This window comes from Ptychodera flava, chromosome 16 (genome assembly GCF_041260155.1).
Source record: "Ptychodera flava strain L36383 chromosome 16, AS_Pfla_20210202, whole genome shotgun sequence".
In the NCBI taxonomy this organism is placed as follows: domain Eukaryota; kingdom Metazoa; phylum Hemichordata; class Enteropneusta; family Ptychoderidae; genus Ptychodera; species Ptychodera flava.
Genome location: NC_091943.1, coordinates 28,349,673 through 28,371,127, shown reverse-complemented (window position 1 = coordinate 28,371,127; position 21,455 = coordinate 28,349,673). Strand labels below are relative to the sequence as shown.

Genomic DNA, 21,455 nt, shown 5'->3' with positions numbered 1-21,455 from the left:
GTCAATCAGTTTTTGCTCCATTGAAGTTAAAGGGCAAAATCTTATCGACCTCCTTTCACGTGTGAAAGCTTCAGGTTATCTTCAAAGTTATATGTATCCAGGCGTGGATCGTCCTTCATTTTTGTTTGATTTTTATTTTAGAAATGTTGATGATCACAATTACACAACAACTGCAACAAGTGATGCCAGGCGCATGGTCCAAACAGTCGTTGTCAAAGACCGGGTGTATCGACGTAGTTAACGTTGATCCCATTATACACAGCGTCCGTCCACTATATATTACTTGTAAATTAGTCCACCTTGATACATTTTACAACCGCTGAAGAACCATTGTAGATCACCTTAAGACCTTGATTATCTCCTCCCAACGATACAACATGGACTTACTTAGCGGCAGCATTTTTGAAAAATATCCGTAAAATCCGCATTAAGCAAGTGACGCAAATTCCTCATAAAAATTGTTAATGATACTACCTAACGTTACTTCGTTTTTTTCGTCTGATTGATTGTATATTTCCTGTCCAGTAGCAATGATGTAGTGATTTTTGTCATATACTCTGTGTTGTCAGCAATAATGATCCCTGGATAAATTCGATCTGCTACAGATGCAGTTGCCATTCTACTAACATAGGAAATATGTATGTGAGTAGAAAACATTTTTAGTTCGCCTAACACTAGTTCTTGTTTAACCTTGACAAATGACGAATATCAGTCGACAGAAAATTCGTATGCAAATATTCACGTTTTCTTGAAAATCAATATACAGAATACAGATTTGTGTGTTTTACTAATCGCAGTCACTGTATTCCTATCTATCAGGACTTTATAGAGTGGAATGTCTGTATGCAGGTCTGCATAAATTACATTGTGTGGTACCACGTGCTCGTATATAATTTATTTACTCATTTTTCTGTTTACTGGTCTCTATTTTTACAATGAAATCAGGCGAATACCCCTGAACTGATTTTTTTACAAAAGAATACTTTACTGTTTTAGTTTTTAAAGCCTGCAATACTTAATTACTAGTAGTCAAATACGTCTCCTTATTATTATTATTATTATTATTATTATTATTATTATTAGACTTTATTTAACACTTTCACCGCGGGAGGGCGCATTCTGCGCCAACGGCCAGACTGCGGGAGGCGCGTAAACGCGCCAAGAACGTACGCGTTTATTTGCGTTCGATATACGTTGGCTTTGTTTGATCTACATCATGTTTGTTGACTATTTCCTCAAGCCTAGCGTAGTATACGAGGTAGAGGTCAAACCTAAATGAGCATGCGCGCCAAATTTGTAAACAAATGCCGCCATATTCGGTCATTTCTCGGCCGTGATTTGTAAGGATCGTGTGATCGGTTGTTGTTTTTCTCTCAGAGGGTATTTAAAAATGGCGATGCGGGCACAGTTTGACACCGACAAAGCCCTTGAGCATGTTTTTCTAGACACTAATAGTGGAATTGTCACTGATCTTGAAACTGAACTCGACGAGAAGGCGGAAGTCAAATTTAAAATTACAACTCTAATACAGAACTTGAATATGTTCCCAAACCAGTTGAGCAAACACAGAGATCGCAAGCAAGACACTGACAGGAAGGTAGGCAATCTGAGCATGCGACAAAGTGCGACAAGGGAACGATGACTGACATCACAAACGTTGATGGGTATCCTGTGGATGTTGTACGACATCAGTCTATCGATGACAATTACACATCGGACTGGCTACCAGTATATAAGCTTAAATAGAACATAGCTCTGTTTTGAATGTCAGATGATACCTGTTGTTCGAAGATAAACCTGTAGTAAATATGCATATTAATCTCATTTACGTGAAATATGTTTTAGTGTATGTGTAATCTGAGTTACAAAACAAATTGTAATTTACATCAGAGCCCTCCGTGAGCTCGAAAAAAAGTACATGCGTATAAATAGCAAATACAATATACATGAAAATACGGCAAGTGTTCAAAATAAGGATGAGTAACATCTTCATTGCAACAAAAAGACAATAAATTAATCTAAAATCTAAACCCTCATTTGTAATCTCCGTCATAAGATAATCTCGCAACTTTACTTTAAAAGTGGGTAAAGTTGAGGTATTTCTAATCGCAGGGGGAATTGTATTCCAAGTACTAGCAGCACGAAGAGAGAAAGACTTTTGACCTGTGGTAGTCTTAAATTTTGGAACACACAAATTTCCATGACAGGCATTACGGGTGTTTGATGAAATTCGATGAAAAACGTCACTCAAATAAGAGGGTGCAAGGCCATTCAATGATTTGAATATCATTAATGCGGTGAAATAGATAATACGTAGGTCAATCGGCAAAGACAGTTCGTGAGGGAACACTCATGTCAACCCCTAAAATAACTCTTCCAGCCCTCTTCTGGAGTTTGTAAATACGATGAAGATTTGACTTCGAAGTATTGCCCCAAACAGTGCAACAATAATCAATCAAAGAAAGGAACAGTGCATTGTACACAACCAAAAGAGTACTCGTAGTGGCAAATGGACGTAATTTGCGAAGGATACCAATTCTGATACAAAGTTTTTTACACAGGTTATCAACGTGAACATCCCAACGTAAAGTTGAATCCATTGAAACGCCTAAGAGGATGTGAGAAGAGACATTAGAGATAATTGTTTCTTGTATCGTGACACAAATAGAGGCCTCAGTGTTAGTAACATGTCTAATTTTAGGGCAAGAAGCAATAACCATACTTTTAATTTTCTCCATGTTGACAACCATAGCATTATTAGATTGGGAGATTGGATTAGAGATTGGGACAACATTATCGTTCATACAAGAAATAATTTCATCGACGCTATTACCTGAAACACACAAAGTCTGGTCGTCAGCGAACATATCTAACTCACCCGTGTTAAGGCAAAGGGGAAGGTCGTTGTTGAAAATCAAAAAAAGCAGAGGACCGAGAATAGAACCTTGAGGGACGCCACTAACAATGGCAAGACCTCCGACTCACATCCAAGATACTGAACAAGCTGAGTTCTGTCTGTAAGGTAAGAGCGAAACCAACGGAGAGATGACCCGGAAACACCATAAATAGCAAGTTTATCTATAAGAATATCATAGTCAACCAGATCAAAGGCCTTACGTAGATCCAAAAACAATAAACCATTGAATAGACCAGAATCAATGTTCGAAAATAAGTGATCCGTCAGTTTAATCAGAGCAGTGTGACATGTGTGATGTTCTCTGAAGCCAGATTGGGACTCAACAATCAAATGATTCATATGTAAATAGTTAAAAAGGCTAATGTAAACATGCTTTTCCAGGATTTTAGAGAGGAAGGGCAAAATCTAAATTGGCCTATAGTTGTTTACATCACTTTTCGAACCACCCTTGTGATTGGGAACAACACGGGCACATTTATAACAAGTAGGGAAGACCCCATTTGTTATTGACATATAAAAAATACTGGTAACACAATCAGCAATACACGACGCACCAATCTTCAGAAATTTTGAGGAGAGATCGTCATTACCAGGAGACTTCTTTTCATCGAGCAAAGAAAGATGCTTTTTAACAAAGTCATCGGATATCAGTGACAGGAGGACTTTTGAAACTTGGTGAAGAGTTACCATGGCACGAGTAAACCCAAGCTTTGGATATACTGAGATCACGAGAGTTGTCAAAATGCTGACGAAACTTATCAATGATGCTAGTAAAATGAATATTGAAAGCCTTGCCGATATTCCCGTGGTTTTTCAGCCTCCTACCTTCATGGTAGAAAGTTGAGCTGACAGACTGACTGTTACCACGGGACAAAATATCATTAACAGAGCGCCATAGAACAGAAGCTTTATTAGGGTTGTTTGTGAAGACACTACGATAATGACGTCACTTTGCAGAGGTAATTGCATGGACAACCCTGTTCCGTAAAGACCGATACACAAGCCAGACGTTAGGGTTTTTCCTTAAGGATTGGTAGTAAGGTCAAGTTTAGAGACTATAACATAGCATGAGGTTAGGCAGAGGGGGAGTGAAGGTCCTTGTCTTCGAAACGTCCTGCCACACTTAGCTGCCACGTCTGAAATTGTTCATCACGTGACTACCGCACGGTAACCTTATGACTGTCACATGGTATCCGGATTTGGATCCATTTTGATCGCATGGCTGACCTGCAGCAGTGTGTAAAGAATCCCACTTGTGGCCAACGGTCACTGGTAAATGATTTCGTCAAAGACAGCTTGTATTTTCTTTCAATACAGTATCAACTGCTAACCGTATAAAATATGCAGCCGTCAAAGCCACAATCTCCCTAGAGTTCAAATTCTTATTGTCATGCATGGTCCAACTTTCCAACTAACAGACGTATTGCTCTACCACTGACTTGCTCTTATATGAAGGCCATCCTGGCCTCTGGCCTCAGTAACTTTTTTAACTTCTGAACCACAATCAGCACCTACGTTACATACCCTTTCCAATGCTCCGACAGTATATCGAAGTTTATCAATCGGTTGACCGGACGGTAAATATTGATATTACTTATTCCTTCATAGTTAACAAGCAAATGTTATGGGGTTATTACGAAAATACCGCAAACGATGCACGAGGACATTGGCCCCAATGTCCGAGTGCATCGTTTGCGGTATTTCGTGATAACCTTTTTATTATACATTTCTCATTCGTGACTAGGGCACCAAATTGTCCGAGTATTGACCGTTTTCGTGCGATGTAATCAATTTTTCTTCCGATTTATGGCGCAAGTATGGAACGCCATCTTGGACGCGTTCTGGATAGCCTGTGAATAGAGCGCGATTCATCTTCTGGCACTCTCCAATCGGTCCATTGAAACCGTCAAACAGCGAATGCGCGGATACAGCCGAAGGAGTGTGGGCGCCTTGGAACGGTACAAGCTGTACGGAACGGATCCGTACGGCTTTTTTAGCGCACGCAAAATTCTATTTTTCTCGACGGTAGATGTATAATAATTTATGGTGTTTTATAGTAAAAAGAGGATCAAAATCTATGCTTTGATTCAATTTATGGAGATAAATTGCACTGACTGCCTGGTGGTCGTACGACTAGGAAATTAATTATTGAACATGAGTCAGACGTGGTTCCTTCCCTATACTTCCACACAGCTTTGGACTTTTCATACATCAAAAGTGCAACAGGACCCTTAGTCCATTAACTGTTTGCTTTCAATGTGCACCCTCCATGTGCATCGGTCGATACAAAGAGTAAAAAATATGTCACTTGACCCTTTTTCAATCATTTTATTCTAATTAACCAAATTTTACTGTCAATAAATACTTACAATAATTACGAATAGCCCAAATAATGAGCTCTATGCACAATCATTGTATAAGTCACACCACCAGCTCAGATTCCAGGCCTAAGTTAAGACCTAAATTGCGGCCCGTAATGACACATTGTTGTCGCTGCGCAGAACATTCTAGTGGTACTGATAAATCGGGGGAAATTGCTTCCAACTATTTGAAGGTTCCATAGTTCATAAAGCGCCATACGCCAAAGGGACGAGGGAAGCCTTTTGACTTTCGGACATGGTGTCACCACTGCTTAGATTTTGGCATCTGATATGTCGCAAAAAAGCACACAGACGTCTAGCCATGAGCGACTGCGCCATAATATTGGTATGTAGGAAGCTCACGGTTGAGACGTTAGTGCTGTAACCATCTACAAAAATGTATCGAAAGCTGTCCTCCAGACTATTTTTGGTGGCAGCCAACGTGCTGTAAATTACGTCGGCGGGATTGTTATATGTATCATTGAATGAGCACTGACGTTTACTTCTCTATTCTTGTCTCAATATCGTGAACCATATTCGACCTCGACAAATAAAAATTCTGCCAGTTACTTCTGCTTGAAACAAGTTTAAGTGAAACATTTGTCGACAGAATAATTTTGAAGGGGCCCTTCATGCACGTTTAGAGCCAACCGCTCATTTTATACGAGGTACCACTAAAAGGGTGTATTGTTAAAGGATTGGTCCTCGTCGATAAACTGTTTTACAAGGGGCCCATCGTACACGTTGTTGGCCAATAACTCATTCCATATGATGTATCACTAAAATGTGTATTGTTAATGGACGCGTCCATAAATTGCTGTCTTTGGACTGATTTCCTCTCCGTTGTAGAAATCGTTTAAAGGGATAAAGTCGCTCCTTTTTGAACTATTTTTGTGACTTTTCTGTGATAAGAAATTTTGCTTGAGCCAGACAAGATTACACACTTGTGAAACATTTTAATGTCTCTACCATGAAATGAAATTCAATGAAAAATGCTCGCCGTGTACGTCTGAATACACAATGAATATACACTGTTAAACAAATTTTTGATATAAGATATTGATTCGCCGCGCACAGACGTCTAGCCATGAGCTATCATATGGATAAAGATTGCAGCTTTCACTTACTTTATTTGTCACAGGAAATCGAGTACGGAGAAGTTAATTTTGTAAAGTTTAGAAGTAACATTCGTTTAGCAAGAGTGTCATTATACACGTTTAAATCAATATATTAGGTGTATTCTTAATATAAAAATAGGTCAACAAGCGATATCGCCCCTAAAATGTCAAGTAGTTTCTAAAACGTTTCGCAACATTGTTAATCATTGTCACAAACTTCCTGGTTGTACGACTTGTCGGCAATCACTGCAATCTATCTCGATATTATTGCATCAAAATATTGATTCTATTCCTGTACAGTGACATGAAACATTTGCTACTAGAATATGAAGGAATAACATCACCATTCTGCATCTGATACTTAAATAATGAGGTCAGGACATTGCAAACAAAGAAGGGTTAGCGACACGCCTCGAAACTGAAAGACTTTTATTAATGAAACTTTTGACGCAATTCTTTGCAAGATCAAGAATAAAGACCTAGGGATCACCTTGCAAAGTGTGGTGTTAATGAGAAATATTACCTGAAATTTACAGAAATTTGAACTCAACGTGACCATCATTCTTGTGTTGAACCTATGGAGGAAAAAAAACAAATTTATAATTTTCGAAAAGCTAAGGCGGTGAAAGATTTCTTACTACAAGAGCTTTATAGTTAGTTCCAAAAGCAGTTGATAAGAACATCATCGAAAGAGTTAGAGTCCGAATATTAGTGCTAAATAAGCATTTAACCCTAAGAAGAAAAGTTACTTTAAGTATGAACTATCAATAGACGTTTTCCTTATTGTGCCGGAAAGTCAGATTAGCATGTCATTTGCATGGCGATTTGACCTAGTGCAGCTGAGGAAGTTGCATTGCCAACGTCCTCGCAAGACGTGCGCTATTGCGATTGATGTGAACACAGCCCAATGGGACTTGCTTTGGAAGAAGACGGTCAAGCAACTGTGAGAAATTTTGACGTCTAAAGGTCTTAAGGGCATTGGCGATAGATACGGCACAGCACCGTTGCATATTCACAGCTAGCCGCACGTATGTTGTTGCTGGCTAAGCCATGATTTACCAAAAACATTTCTAAACATTAAAAAATGGACGAAAGAACACATCTTTCACTCCAACAAAATTTGTCTAGCTTCCTGAAAATTATCAATTGTCACCAGTTACAGACTAACTAGTGTTTTTAAGTCAAGGCCAAAAGAAGCCTGGTCGTTCGTCCGTAACACCAGCTCATGTGCACATGGCCGAGCAGCCATGACAAATACTGTGTAGTAGAGCCACTTTGTTTGGATGTATTCCATTGGCTAAAGGTCTTCCATATGTGGAGTTCTGACCAATCAGTGACATTGTTTTAAAACCAGGTCGACATTTGCTTTGCCAGTCGCGATGCTAGCGAGACATGGACGGACTATCAAAAATTAGTTCTTTTGTGTATTATGAATTGGCACTCAAAAATCAGTCCCATTTTAGACCCTGCTTTACAGTTGAATTTATCTCTCCATGTTAGACCATGGAGGTAAAAAAGATGGTTAGGTCAAGTCGGTGAGATATTCAACATATCGGGTGGTACGTATAATATTGACCGGTAAGTAATAATAGTGCCCCGCTCCAAGGTAGAGTTGACGGAAATTAAAGGCTTGTAAAAGAGAAAGGACTGATGTTCAGACAATTGATTAAGTTTGACCAAAATCTTCTGTATGTTGCACATGTTTTTTAAAGAGTAACAGTAACTGATGACCAGGAAAGAAAACAGCTGTCAAGTGTCATTGCGAACTGTCAATGAGTCATTGAGTAAGCGGCCAGGGACCAGGCTCCGGCCATACAAACGGTTGTTGTGCCGCCATGACATGAACTGAGTAACCCTAACCCTAAAATGTGTGTGTTGGCTTTTATTTGATTCATTTTGTATCTGGTGAAGCACAGTTGGGGCCAGAAATTAGGGTTAATAGCTGACTACCGGTAAATTGTCGGAACTTCTCTCGGCTGCGCTCGCTCCTTTCCTACAATTTGGTCATAACCCCAATTCCTGGTCTCCTCTGTGCTTCACCCAACACAAAAGCTAAGCAGTCGAAAATTGTGAAAGTGATTCGAAGAAAGTGGAAATTTAGTATTTTAACCTTTTTAGTTACTCATTGACGCAATTACCAGGCGTCTGTGTTTTGTGTACGGCGATTTTAACGTCATCAGTTTGTGGCTATGCCATTTGTAAAATGATGCCTTCTCTTTGGGTTTCCTAAACCTTGTTCTCGTGCATTTGTATTTGTATTTCGTTATTCTTCTCGAACTTTTCTTCTCGGCTGATAACTGCCGACCGCATGAGTTTTCTGAATTCCCTCTCGTCCTAAATCACATCGAAATGTTTACCGGCTGTTGCTGACAACAACAATTGCGTGGCAGTTCTTGTGCTTTTGTAAGTTTGAAATCTTCCTGCAAGTCTTGTTCAACATAGGCAGTGGTGGTATTAAACTTGAAAAGGTCAAATTGGGAAACATACCGCTCGACGTCGCTATCATATTCGCCTTCTGAAATGTCAGAGAAGCTGTCCGTCAAGTTCATCCTCCACGAAGGCTTGACACAAATGGAATGGAGAACTTCCGCGTGTACAAATAATTAATTTAACCAGTTGTGAATGTTTCAAAATGGGCCAATCAGAGCACAAACATTGCGTAGAACGCAGATGGTTTTCTCATCAACCACCGCTGATTCATATGTAAATAGGTGTTGATCATCGTTTACTACATGGCCGTTCAGTATTAGCTTTGATAAGGATCAGTTTGATTTCAAAATTAATTATATTTCGTGGTATAAGTCGGAAATACCATTACGGCCTCGTGACGTTTACAAGCTTCTGACTCCAACTCGTAGTATTTCCTATACTTAATCTTCAAGTTAGATATAAAAAATACAAGATTAGATCTCTTATTAGTTATAAGAGGAAAGCTGATGTTTTGAAAAACATAGTAAAATGGAGGGAAAGATTCGAAGCCATATTGCTGTATTGAAATTATTCCGATTTATTTTTATTTAACACTTCAAGTCGGATATTTGTACATGAACGGAACAGTTTTAATAAGGGCGGGGGCTAGTGTTTTTCAAGAATATACCTCCAATACATAAGGACGAATTTGAAGTCATAGTATTTGCTGATGTATTTAACACTTCAACTGCACAAAATCATAGCTTGGAACAAAACTAAAACAATGTCAATGGATTGTGTTTTTATCCAAACATACATTGCTTATGGAAGGATGCTTGTTAGTTGAGAAGTGCAACTTCTAAGTCAAAGCTATAACTGCAAGTTCAAGATAGATATAAAATAAAATATCAAGGTAACTTGAACGCTTCAGTTAGACAAGATTAGTTGGATAAAGCAATGAAGCATAATCATCAGAATTATCGAGGGACAATTTTGAGGTCATTGGGACACCTTTCTAGTCGAAGATATTTTGTAATTCAAGTTAGGTATGTTGTACAAACCCGTGGGTATGTACAATAAATCGTAACATGCTTTTCAGGTCACCTACCACTTATTTAAGTCAAACATTCCCTCAATTATGTTAAAGTAGTTTAATATAGCAGAGGCAGCATGTAATTATCAGAATTTTCTGGGGAGACCTTTGAGGTCAAGGGACACCCTTGGGAGTCATATTCATCTTTTCAATACGATACCAAATGTTGGACAAATCAGTAGAAGTGTTCAATAATTCTACAAGTAACTCAAACTTGACAGGCCGCCAGCCACAACTTTCAAGTCAACACTTTCTTTCAATGACCTTAAAGAAGTTCAATATAGCGTACGGAGCGTATAATCACCTGAAATTTTCCGGGGACACTTGTAAGGTCAAAAGGACACTTTTGGAGTCAAAATGATTTTTTACTTCAATAGTAAATGTTGGATAAAACCAAGGAAGTGTACTATAGTCCTATTAATAACTGATACTTCACAGGTATCATGGTGCATTTTTCAAGTCAACACATTCTTTCAAATTCACACAAGAAGTTCAATATAGCAGAAAGAGCATATAATCAAGAGCTTTTATCGGGGACACCTTTGAGGTCATCGGGAAACTTGGAGTAATTTTTCTTAATTAATACTAAATGTTAGACAAAACCAAGGAAGTCTAATATAGTTCTATTAATAATTGATACTTCACAGGTCGCAAGTTACACTTCTCTTGTCAACACATTCTTTCAAATACCTAAAAGAAGTTGAGTATAGCAGATGTAGAGTATACTCATTGGAATTTTCCGGGGACACCTTTGAGGTCAAAAGGACACTTTTGGAGTCAAATTGACTTTCTTAATTCAATGTAAACTTTTGGACAAAACCAAGGAAGTGTACATTAGTCCTATTAATCACTGATACTTCACATGCATCATGGTACATTTTTTAAGACGCCAAATGCAAAATCAGTGCAAAATCAATGCATTCAATATAAATATGAATCCTTATTACCGAGATCAAAGAAATTGCAGGCTTTGTTGATAAGTTGTTTCCAAATTTCACCTTTCTGATGTAAATCTAGTGACTGCGCGACTTTATGGTCCTTCTAGGGTCAATTTGTATGGCAGCAGAAAGTTGAGACCTCGTAACAAAACTGAAGCTATGAAGGTGCAGTCTCTCGTATTGCAATGTTCTTATTGTAAAGAATTCCTACTGCATACTTTGAGTATCCATCAGCCTGGGAAAGAGTCATCAGAAAGTCGGAAACAATAGGGTCAACCTTCTACACTTTTCTTACTTATCCTGCTCTTGGATTGGACTTTTTACTGATACTAGACCAAGATGGGCATCAATGTTTCTCTGAAAAGGAATATTAATTTGGCTATAGACTCATGAATTTATTAAACTAGATTCGATTTCTTGCTGTCAGGAGAAATTGTAATCGTACATTATGGAGAGACGAGAAATACGTTCTGAACAACACGATTGGAACTAATGTGAAGAATAGAATATTGTAGTAGTGTTGATTTTATAGGCCAATTTAACCTCATCTTCTTTTCTTGTTGCAGTTCACTTTTTTATAGGTATTTTTGCAATTTTGCAACTTTCAGCTATAGGGCACCTAAAGCTTTTGATAAATTTGCACAATTAAAAGATCCTGTTGTCCCAAGTTAGTTTTAGTTATGTTTACAGTAATAGATATCAACATTGTCAAGAAACAGGGAAACTATCGATTTCCATACTATGATGTACTTGTCGTTCCTTGGAGTATTTGCAAATCGAAGGGGGTTCACTGAAGGGTCAAGGAGAATGTGATATCCTTTCATATTTTTACTAAAATAATAGGCTTCCAGGTTCTAATTCAATGGATATCTCATTTAGGATAAAAATGTCAGCTTAATATCACGCATAAATCATTTGGTAGGTTTTGTTTACGAATTCACCTTCATGTTACTGAATATGGTCTCCAAAAACGATAGCAAATTAAATGACTCAACAAAATTCTCAAGATTGAAATGTACACCTGCAATTGTTAGATCTAATCCTATTACATTTATCAGATTCGTTCTTCTACAAATGAAAGACAATCACTTATCGTAATAATTAAAATGTCACGTTTGCCACCGTACATATCCAAGTATAAAGGGAGTTTATTCGCTGGAATTCGTCAACGCCAGTGAAGTGTTTTTATTTCAATCTACTTCTCAAAATCAGTCAATGAATTTTCTGCAATTACACTTCCTTGTGTATAAACGCAATACTTTTTGTACCGCACATAGAATAATGGCAAATAACTAGTTAGTTGTAGTTTTGAGATCGCTCATGATTTCGAATGTCATACAGTAATGGACTACGAAAGGTATGTAACGTTTTTGGCTGAAGTACCATTCTCACGACTCAAAGCATTGGAAATAATACAGCGAAAGAAAGCTAGCCGTGCAGAATGTGTTGTTGTAACGCCTGTAACTGTTGCAAATTATTGTGCCTTCTAGTGGACAAGCAAGTAAACAAATCAACATGAAAGGCGCCGCTTTTTTTGCGGTGACTGAGTAATTACATGTGGAAGTGGCCAGGGTGATTTTTAACTGGGAGTGGTCGAGTCACACAACTTTTACAGGTAATCATTAAAATGAACAACGTTATAGAAATGAATTCAACAACTGTATGTCACTCAGTCAGTAAGTACTAGTTTTGGAAAATTTATCAATAAACTTCGGTTAAAACTTTTGCAAGCTTCCTTATAATTGCTGACAACCTTTTATATTTTCCCGCGTAACCAATCAAAAATTTCAATGATCAATTTAACAGACAAGTCGCCATTGGTGACATGTACCGGTACGCAAGCTGCTTTGGTGTCGAATGCTGAATATAGGAGGAAATTAGAGACGTTCACAGGGCCGTCGACCATGTGCACCGAGAAATGAAGTGATGATATAGGAACACATTCTGCTTCAAATCAGCTTCACATAACACAATGGACAACCAAGTGGACAACCAAAACACAAAGCAACCATGCACATTATGAAGCACTCAATCAAACCTATCAAAAGAAAACGCACATGCACGTCTTCAATAAACATGTGAAATCAAGTAAATTTTCAAATTTTCAAAAATTTCACAATCGTTTCTTCATACTTTTGTTACTCGCCTGTAAAATATCCTGCGCAAGCCGATTCTATCACAGTTTTGCCATGTCTACGTTCTTGCAGCCTACATAATCGAAAACTGTCGCCTTTAATTGGCTTGGTTCCCTAAATTAACAACAAATGTTACAGCATTTCTTTGTCTTGACAGTTGAAAATTCTGCACAAATGATGCATGGGAATAGCTCTATTCATCTCTATCTCATTAATCTTTAAATGGTAAATTATTTCCATCGTTAAAACTTTTACCGCAGGTATCTATTCTGGACCGATATTGGACCTGATCCTAGGATTGAAAGGTCAGACCTTTCCGGACGAAGAGACCGACGAGTTCTTGTGAATACCGGCATAGAGTCACCGACACATTTAGTGATAGACATGCAGAATGACAGGTTTGAAATCATTAAAGAACGTTCACAATATGAACGACTGAATGGCTAACTTTGTAATTACTATTGGAATATTTACATTTTAGTCTTTTAATTTGAATAGGAATGGTAAATGTATCGGTTTTTCTATCGTAAGGTCGGGAACCATGTAAACACATTAGATTTTTCGCAGATCCACAACCATAAGCGCCGTCTGTATATGCTAAAAGGATACCCCAACATAGATGTCTACATTATATAGATTCTTAACAGTATGGTATCGATTTTGACCACTAGAATGACTTACTATGCTGACAACATTTTTTTTTCTTTGTAGGATTTTCTGGCTTGATGGCGGAACTCTTTTAATTGAATCGATAGAGTTTGATGGTCAGGGTCGAGAAACATTTTATGATTACTCTAGTCTGGCCAGTAGTCCTTTTTCCCACTTCACGGGCTTGGCAATTTTTCAGGTTAGACGACTTTAAAGAATGTTTTAGCAAAGTTTCTTTACTTTCTAACTTTAATTAAGGCTTTGGATTTGCGAGAGGTTACAAGATTTGCAACTGCCCCTTGCAGTTGTTCTTCCCCGCCCTAGAGTAAGTTCTCCTCTGTCCATAACAGTAAGACACCTCACTTACTTTTGTTTACTCATTTAGGATTTGTTGTACATTACGGAAGCAGGCAATTTACTTAGAGTGTTTGACAAAAAAGGCAAAGATATCATCAGAAGATTGATTTTTCCTAGTGAAATTAATACGATGAAGTTCTTCCATGAGAGTTTACAACCACTTGCACAAGGTTTGAGCACATATTATTTATATTGCGCAACATGTAATAAATTACAACGTACAGATTGGTACGGGAATAATGCGAGTAGACCTTATGAACACATCCATCATATCTCCCAACCGCTATTCCTTAGATGCCATTTCTCTAACATCCAAAGTTCTCACTGATTGTTTTGTAATATTACTTCAAAAGGACATCATTATATCATCAACGTACAATGTTTCGTGTGATATATTGTTTAAATATTTTATATTAAATCATTTAAAGGGATGAAATGATCACTGTAGAGGGCTTAAACCTGACGCTGCTCTATCCGAATGAATGTAGATTCTGTTTGCTTGTCCAAAACTACTCGATGAGGCCAACTTTTTTTATATTAGCAGCCCGACACAAACTGGCATTCCTCCTACAGCATTACTTGTAACGTTATTCCGAGCAACCGCAACAAAAAATTTATACTATATACATATTATCCATTTAAAACAGGTCCTTGTGATGTTTCAAACGGAGGCTGTGATGAAATTTGTATCAACACGAAATACGGAGCAGAGTGTGTTTGTTCAACGCTATACTGCACTCCAGGTAAAGCGTTTATCGATAACCTCATGAGCCCTCCTACTTCTTGAAAAGGAGAACGAGACATGCAATTGCAACATTTTTAACGTTGGTCTGACTGAATTAAAAACACAAAAATGGGCAAATTGTAAACGAAATCGGTAAGCCAGTAGTACGTTTCGTATCGTTACTTTATATATATATATATATATATATATATATATATATATATATATATATATATATATATATATATATATATATATATATATATATATTCTGAATTTGTATGTCTTCGATGTTGTCGTTTTACAGTCTTTAGATGTCCCCATACTATCGCTAATGGTAAACTGGCAGCTGGTTGCGATAACAGAAATGGTCAATCATGTGATTTTACGTGTAATATTGGTTACTTTAGAACCACGGATCAACCAGTTATATGCACTGGAGTTGGCGAATGGAACGTTAGCAGCAACGATCTCTGTCGACTGCGTAAATATTTTCATTTCGATATATTCAACCGTCATACGGTAACCATTTCCATGTTTTTCACGTACACGTTTGCCTTTACTTGGGTATCGATTGCAGATTGCAATGTATTATTAAAATTAATTTGCATCCAACCGAACAAGAAAACATTGACTGAAAATAATATCTCATCGCTTTGAACACGGAAACCTATACGTGGTCTTTATTGGATAGCGAATGTTGACGAATAGACAAGAAACAAGCACAGTTGACTGTATAGTCTAAGTTAAACGATGCATGTAAACAAGGAATGATAGGAGCATACAGGCAGACAGAGAGACAGATATACAGTATAAGAGATGGCCGTGTTACTACTTTACGCAATTTCATGATTCCATGTTCATTGGAAGACGATTTACATGCACAAATCTACATTGTTCAGCATTAATTATGAGGACGCATGTTACTCCTGTTTGCAGTACTCAATTGTGTGTCTGAGCCCTGCCAAAATGATGGAAACTGCACGGATACAGACGATGGATTCATATGTACGTGTCCTTCACAATGGCATGGCAACGTGTGCGATATCCCGATATCAAGCATCGAAAAAAGAAAAGGTAGTATTATTTTTAAAAATTCAAACCACAAATTCACGCTGAGATTCAAAATGTTCTCTTTTCCTTATTTTATCAACTACAGTATTATATACTGCACACAATACACCTTATGTGCAGTGTTCATATGAAATATTGATTGGGTGACAGCTTCAATAAATCACGGTCGCTGATCATTAATTTTAAATAATGTTCTATCACTTACACTAGTCTTGTACTTCTATTTGCCTTGTGTTGCTTAGATAAAGGCAACATTGAAAAAAAGATAGGCAGGAGGACCGGTAGACTTAAGAAAGACTTTAACAAGTGGTTTGAAAACTGCTTTATGATCAATTTGGTTCCAATAATATGCAGTGTCCTAAACATCTTTTGGAGTAAAGGTTCTCACATGCACTGACGGTTTTGATACAGAGCCATATTCCAGGAATATTCCGTAAAGTAAAACATAGGCGGTCATGTCACTAAACTTATTCTTCGTATGACATTAGAAACGTTTAGAAATCGTGACTTAGTTGACTTAGATTATTTAGCTAAAATGATCGATCTCGTAGCGAAACGGTGCTCTCAGAAATGTGTAGATTTGTACAGCGACAAGTAAGAACCCTTTCTCAATGTAAATTGGCATTACAAGACTCTTCATCTTATTATTGTGTTTTGTTTTTAGGCGGAGATATCGCCGCTGTCCTAGTATCTGTGTTTGTCATCATATTTGTCATCACTGCTATTGTACTCTTGGTTTTATTTAGACGGTAAGGATTCATATTGCAATATGATTGACAAGGCAATTTACGGTAAAACTTGAAAATCACACTGATAGGGTATTGTGTAATATGTAGAGACAGGACAGTAGTAGACACATCATGTCTTGAACATTCAAGTATACGAGAAAAAGTAACATGACGCTCGTTTTCGTGTTTAATCTTATTCATTTACCTGACTAATATTCTGTCAAATATATATTAAAGTTCAGTTGGATAAGGCACTGATTTTAACGTAATTTCTCACTTAATAATTCATGACAAAGCTGTTTTTTACAAAAGCGCCATTATTTAAAATTGTGATAAGTTGGCAGGTTAGCAGGAGCCGGTAACGACAAAAATGAATTCCGCACATTTACAAACTTACCTCTTTCAAATCGATGAAACGAAGAAAAACAGTATAACTTCGAACAATAGTACTCTATAAGACTCTATTTCTGACGTCCCTGGTACAATTTGAGTGTGAAAGCACCAGTACGGGATCAGTTTGTTCTCACATTCCTGGCTGCTGGGAGTGTGGGATCGACAGTGTGAGAAAAATTGTTCTCACATTCCTGGCCGCTGGGAGTGCGGGATCGACAGTGTGGGAAAAATCGATCCCACACTCAGAAACCGTCCCACACTCTGCAGTAAATGTTACACGAGCTCTGATTGGATGATAAACAGTCTGTTTTTTTCCACGCGCAAAATGTTATCCAATGGCACGACGAGTAACACACGGACTAGAACTACAAAGTAAGCAGGTCAAAGTACAGTGGCAGACGACAGAGTTGTCACGATTTTTGATAATATTGTACGAGTCCAATGTGAATTTAACGCATTTTGTGGTCATGTGAGAAAAAGAATCTCACACACCAAGGACCTGGGATCAGATTTCTCACACTCGTTGGGGATATTTTGTCTCACACTCGCCTGCGGCTCGTGTGAGACAAAATATCCCCAACTCGTGTGAGAAATCTGATCCCAGGTCCTCGGGGGTGTGAGATTCTATTAATCCCTGCTACTGATTGTAATATGATGAGAATTCGAAAATTTGAGTCGAATCTCTGTACTAAATGTTCTCCAATTATTCATGCTCTCTAGAAAAATCTTCCGAAGCTGTAGAAAAACGGATACGACCTTTGATGGTATCGTCTCTGGCAATAAAGCAGATGAAAATGCGTATTCTGGTGCTCCAACAGCGCCCCGTGCATCCGCCCCAATAGCTCCGATGGACCAGAGTCTCTACAATCAGCCTCCATTTGAGCTGACAATGCATAGCATTGATAGATCGTCACAACAACAGCAATGGAATGTGGTGTCCGCAATCGCCCATGCTAACGTGGCACACTTGGCTTACCCCAATGTAAAGGAGGCAGCCTCGACTGACTTCCATCTTTATATGGCGGCTCAAGCTGACGAGCATGTGTATGACGCTTTACCGTCTACGATGAATAATGACGATTATCACACACCGGCTGAAATGTTTCCCGGCACTAGTGAGAACGAAGGTTCAGAGGACACGGACGGAGAGGATACTGGTGATTACACTTCGATGAAATCTCATGAAGCAGACTGTGAGTACATTACACCAATTGCAGCTGCGATGTCCGAATCTAGCATCAGCGGGGACAAATTAGAGCCGATGGATTTTGAAACCACACCAACCACAATAAGTGACAGTAACACCTACGCCGACACTGATCTGTCTCCTCCTGGCCACGACGACATTCATTCACCTTCTGTGACGTCAACTGACGAGACTTCAAATTAAGAAGAGGCCAACAAGACATTGATATCTGTCAGGAGTACTGAGACTGACCCCGTCAAGGCAGGTTTAATAAGCTAAACCAGTAGGTCACGCTTTTCAGTTCTTCAATACGCAGAACTTGGTTACTAAGCGGCGCTATTGCTGAATTTGAGATTAGGTTCTATGATAAATGTACAACAATGATAAGTACGATTTATCTATGACTATGTCTTTTGATTTGTTACTTTTTGTTGAATATGGAGACGACATTAGCTAAAGACTGACTGGTTTTCTTTGCTTTTTGGACGTATAGTTTGCATAGAAAAGATTAGGATGAAATACTATCAAGAAGATATGAGCAGGATAGCTTGGCATAAAATGAACGAAATACAATTTGCATTTTGTTGTTAACCTAGCGGGTCTTTCTACAAGGTGATTGCCCGAAAAACAAGACGATTTGATATAGAGAAATATGGGTACTAAATATTTCCTCGACTTTTCCAGATAGATACACAAAAAACGAAAGGGATAGATTTAAAATACTTCTTATTTCAAAACTGGGACTATAGTTTAGTACATTTTATCATTTTATGTTTAACGTTCATGGCCAAATAGTAATCGGTTACGCTATAATATTTACTGTCCACCGTAAGTCACGTCACGTCTTGCCAAAAATTGTGCCAACGGAGCGGAAATCAAGGATTCCTGGCGGGTTTTCACTGAGTTGAGGCAAACAACTGATACAATCCAAAACTTAAGCGAAGAACTTGGTTTGAAAAGGAAATTTACATAGTGGTGTTGGGTAGCTGTTCTACTGATACATAGTTCTTATTCAGGAAACAGATGCATAAAACTGATATTGTGAAACTAAGATAAAAGAATTTAAATGGAAAATGTCTTTGATTTTGTTTTTGTATTCTCGATTGGTATTAGCGAATATGGAACAAAACGAGTGTGGAATATGCATGTATGCATTCATATATATATATATATATATATATATATATATATATATATTATATATGTGTGTGTGTGTGTGTGTGTGTGTGTGTGTGTGTGTTTGTGTGTGTGTGTGTATATATGTAGAATAGAAAGTGTTTCTTGAAAGTGAGCCCCAGTAGCAAGTCTAGACAGAATTTGATACACCATGATGATGATGATGATGATGATGATGATGATGATGATGGTGGTGGTGGTGGTGGTGGTGGTGGTGGTGATGGTCGTGTTGGTGGTGGTGATGACGGTGATACGGTAATCAATGAAATTAGCAGTAACATGGCGGAGAAACAACATTTTTGAACCTTGCAAGACTCAGTACATTGTACATGTGACATGTACAACTAATAGAGGAGCAAGCATAGAGATCTTGTAAACAGATGCAACATTAAGTGTACATATGTACCAGTAAAGGCGATTCTTATTGAAAACTGCAATAAATCAGGACGTACATTAATTATTAAAATGCAAAGTCGAATTCTGGTCATTCATACAGAATAATACAGAGTACCATATGTCGACTAAGTTATCAAAATTTACTCAGTGGCACAAGGAGAATTTTGCCGCCAAGCCTCGACCACAATAAGTGAGCGCTCTCCACTGAATAATACCAAATTTTAAACGGAGAAACACAAGAAACATTTACCCTGTAGTGTTGATGTTATTCACTTCTTTTTACCTACATTTCTTATCAAAAAGCTCGACTGCGGTAATTTCCGTTTGCCCAAGGTATCACTTATGGAGCATTCACAATTAGATTAGAAGATACAGTGTGGTGGAAAATACCGATTAATCGTCATGTTCTTCTTCTTTCAGTACCGTATCGCCATTTGAATGAAAACGCTCGCTGCACTGCGTCAACCTCAGTGCAAACTTAAGCCGATCATCATGTTTAGTTGTGGATCAACTAAACCACGAAGGGCGAGCGAGTACGCCGTGCGACATGGTCGCCAGTGTCGAGCAATCTTTCGTGTTATGTTAGTTACAGCATACTCACGATGTAAAAGGTAGGCACCCACTGATTATCAGGTTGATTCCGAAGTGGGGGAACACTGCCCGGATATGCTTGTCACACTTTCGGCAAACAGCGTAGCATACTCGTTTCCGTACTTCCATTCTGCTGTAAATTTGTCCTTTCACGGTCATTAAAGTTTTCAATATCAGATAAAAGGTCCGATAAAGCTCTTTCATCTCATCTCTTTTGTAACTCGACATGGCTCTACTCTTACCGCACGTGCGTGTGCCCTCAATTGACTTGACGTGACTAACAGAGCTAAGTGGCCAGCCAAAATATCTCTTTGCATAGCGCTAAATTCGCCCGGTGCACGATTTAATGGGAACATTGGCATGCGGAAGAGAATTAGAACACAGGAACCATGAGAGAACCCGGAATGAATCACACTGACAAACAGCGCTTTATTAACACTTAATGACCTGTTTCCGCGACTGTCGTTTGCCTAAAAATATGAAATTGAATCTTTTCCTACAACTTAACAATACATTTCTTATGAAATTAAGTTGCTTTATAATCTTAGCTAAGTCCAAAAATGTGATCGTGAACAAAACTTACGCGAAACGTCGAGTATTTATTGACTTGGGCGTCAGACACGCAGTTCATAAATTCTGACCTGAAATTCTCGAAAATGCCGGAATGCGTTTACATTAGGTTTCAACTTTAGATTCTCAAAAAAAGGTTGTCCGAAAATCGACATATCAACGCCTAGGGCTAATCGCATAATCTTCATGCGCCACGTGTGGATTAATGGATCAGTTGACAGTTTATTCCGCAGATAGGTAACATTCTGTCATGTTGTGATAAAGGTCCTCGCTCTCTCATAAACTGGAGATGAAAGAGAGCGCATTAAATGCTTCATGTGTAGAGAAAGCCGCCCTTGATATGCCAATAAACGCGGTGTCAAGTATCATTTGCTTGTTATTTAAAAGTTTATTTCAGCATAAGTACTTCTGTGTCTGCAAAGTTTACTTCCCATTGTGTTGTATTAATTGGAAGCTTCTCGTTCTGAGGCGTACAATCAACAAACGTTCAAACAATGGTGTCAGTTGTGTCCGTAAAATTTATAAAATGCAAATGGGTGAACCTTGCGTTGACGTTTTCTTTAAGTTCCTGTCCAACGCCGATATAAAGTGATATTGCCGGGCGGCTATCGACCGACTAAGGCATTTTCGGAGTCTATAGTT

General features: G+C 38.2%; 1 protein-coding gene across 2 annotated transcripts; it reads left to right on the top strand.

Moving 5' to 3' along the window:
* Positions 1-13,236: 13,236 nt before the first annotated feature.
* On the top strand, positions 13,237-19,084 carry LOC139114472 (low-density lipoprotein receptor-related protein 2-like). Of its 2 annotated transcripts, XM_070676230.1 has the most exons (8): positions 13,237-13,368; positions 13,682-13,817; positions 14,004-14,145; positions 14,623-14,718; positions 15,007-15,183; positions 15,639-15,776; positions 16,438-16,522; positions 17,615-19,083. In XM_070676230.1, exons 1-8 carry the CDS (start codon positions 13,355-13,357, stop codon positions 18,282-18,284), a joined length of 1,458 nt encoding a protein of 485 aa, XP_070532331.1. In that variant the 5' UTR covers positions 13,237-13,354; the 3' UTR covers positions 18,285-19,083. The 2 variants fall into 2 exon arrangements, with proteins under 2 accessions (XP_070532331.1, XP_070532330.1); XM_070676229.1 differs by lacking the exon at positions 13,237-13,368 and having other exon boundaries at positions 13,463-13,817; positions 17,615-19,084.
* Positions 19,085-21,455: the final 2,371 nt, after the last annotated feature.

Excerpts from the sequence above, each read along its gene's own strand:
- LOC139114472 (XM_070676229.1), top strand. The coding sequence starts at position 13,653 with ATGCTGACAACATTTTTTTTTCTTTGTAGGATTTTCTGGCTTGATGGC. Across the intron at positions 14,719-15,006 it reads AACGCTATACTGCACTCCAG|TCTTTAGATGTCCCCATACT; the intron begins GTAAAGCGTTTA and ends GTCGTTTTACAG. Across the intron at positions 16,523-17,614 it reads CTCTTGGTTTTATTTAGACG|AAAAATCTTCCGAAGCTGTA; the intron begins GTAAGGATTCAT and ends CATGCTCTCTAG.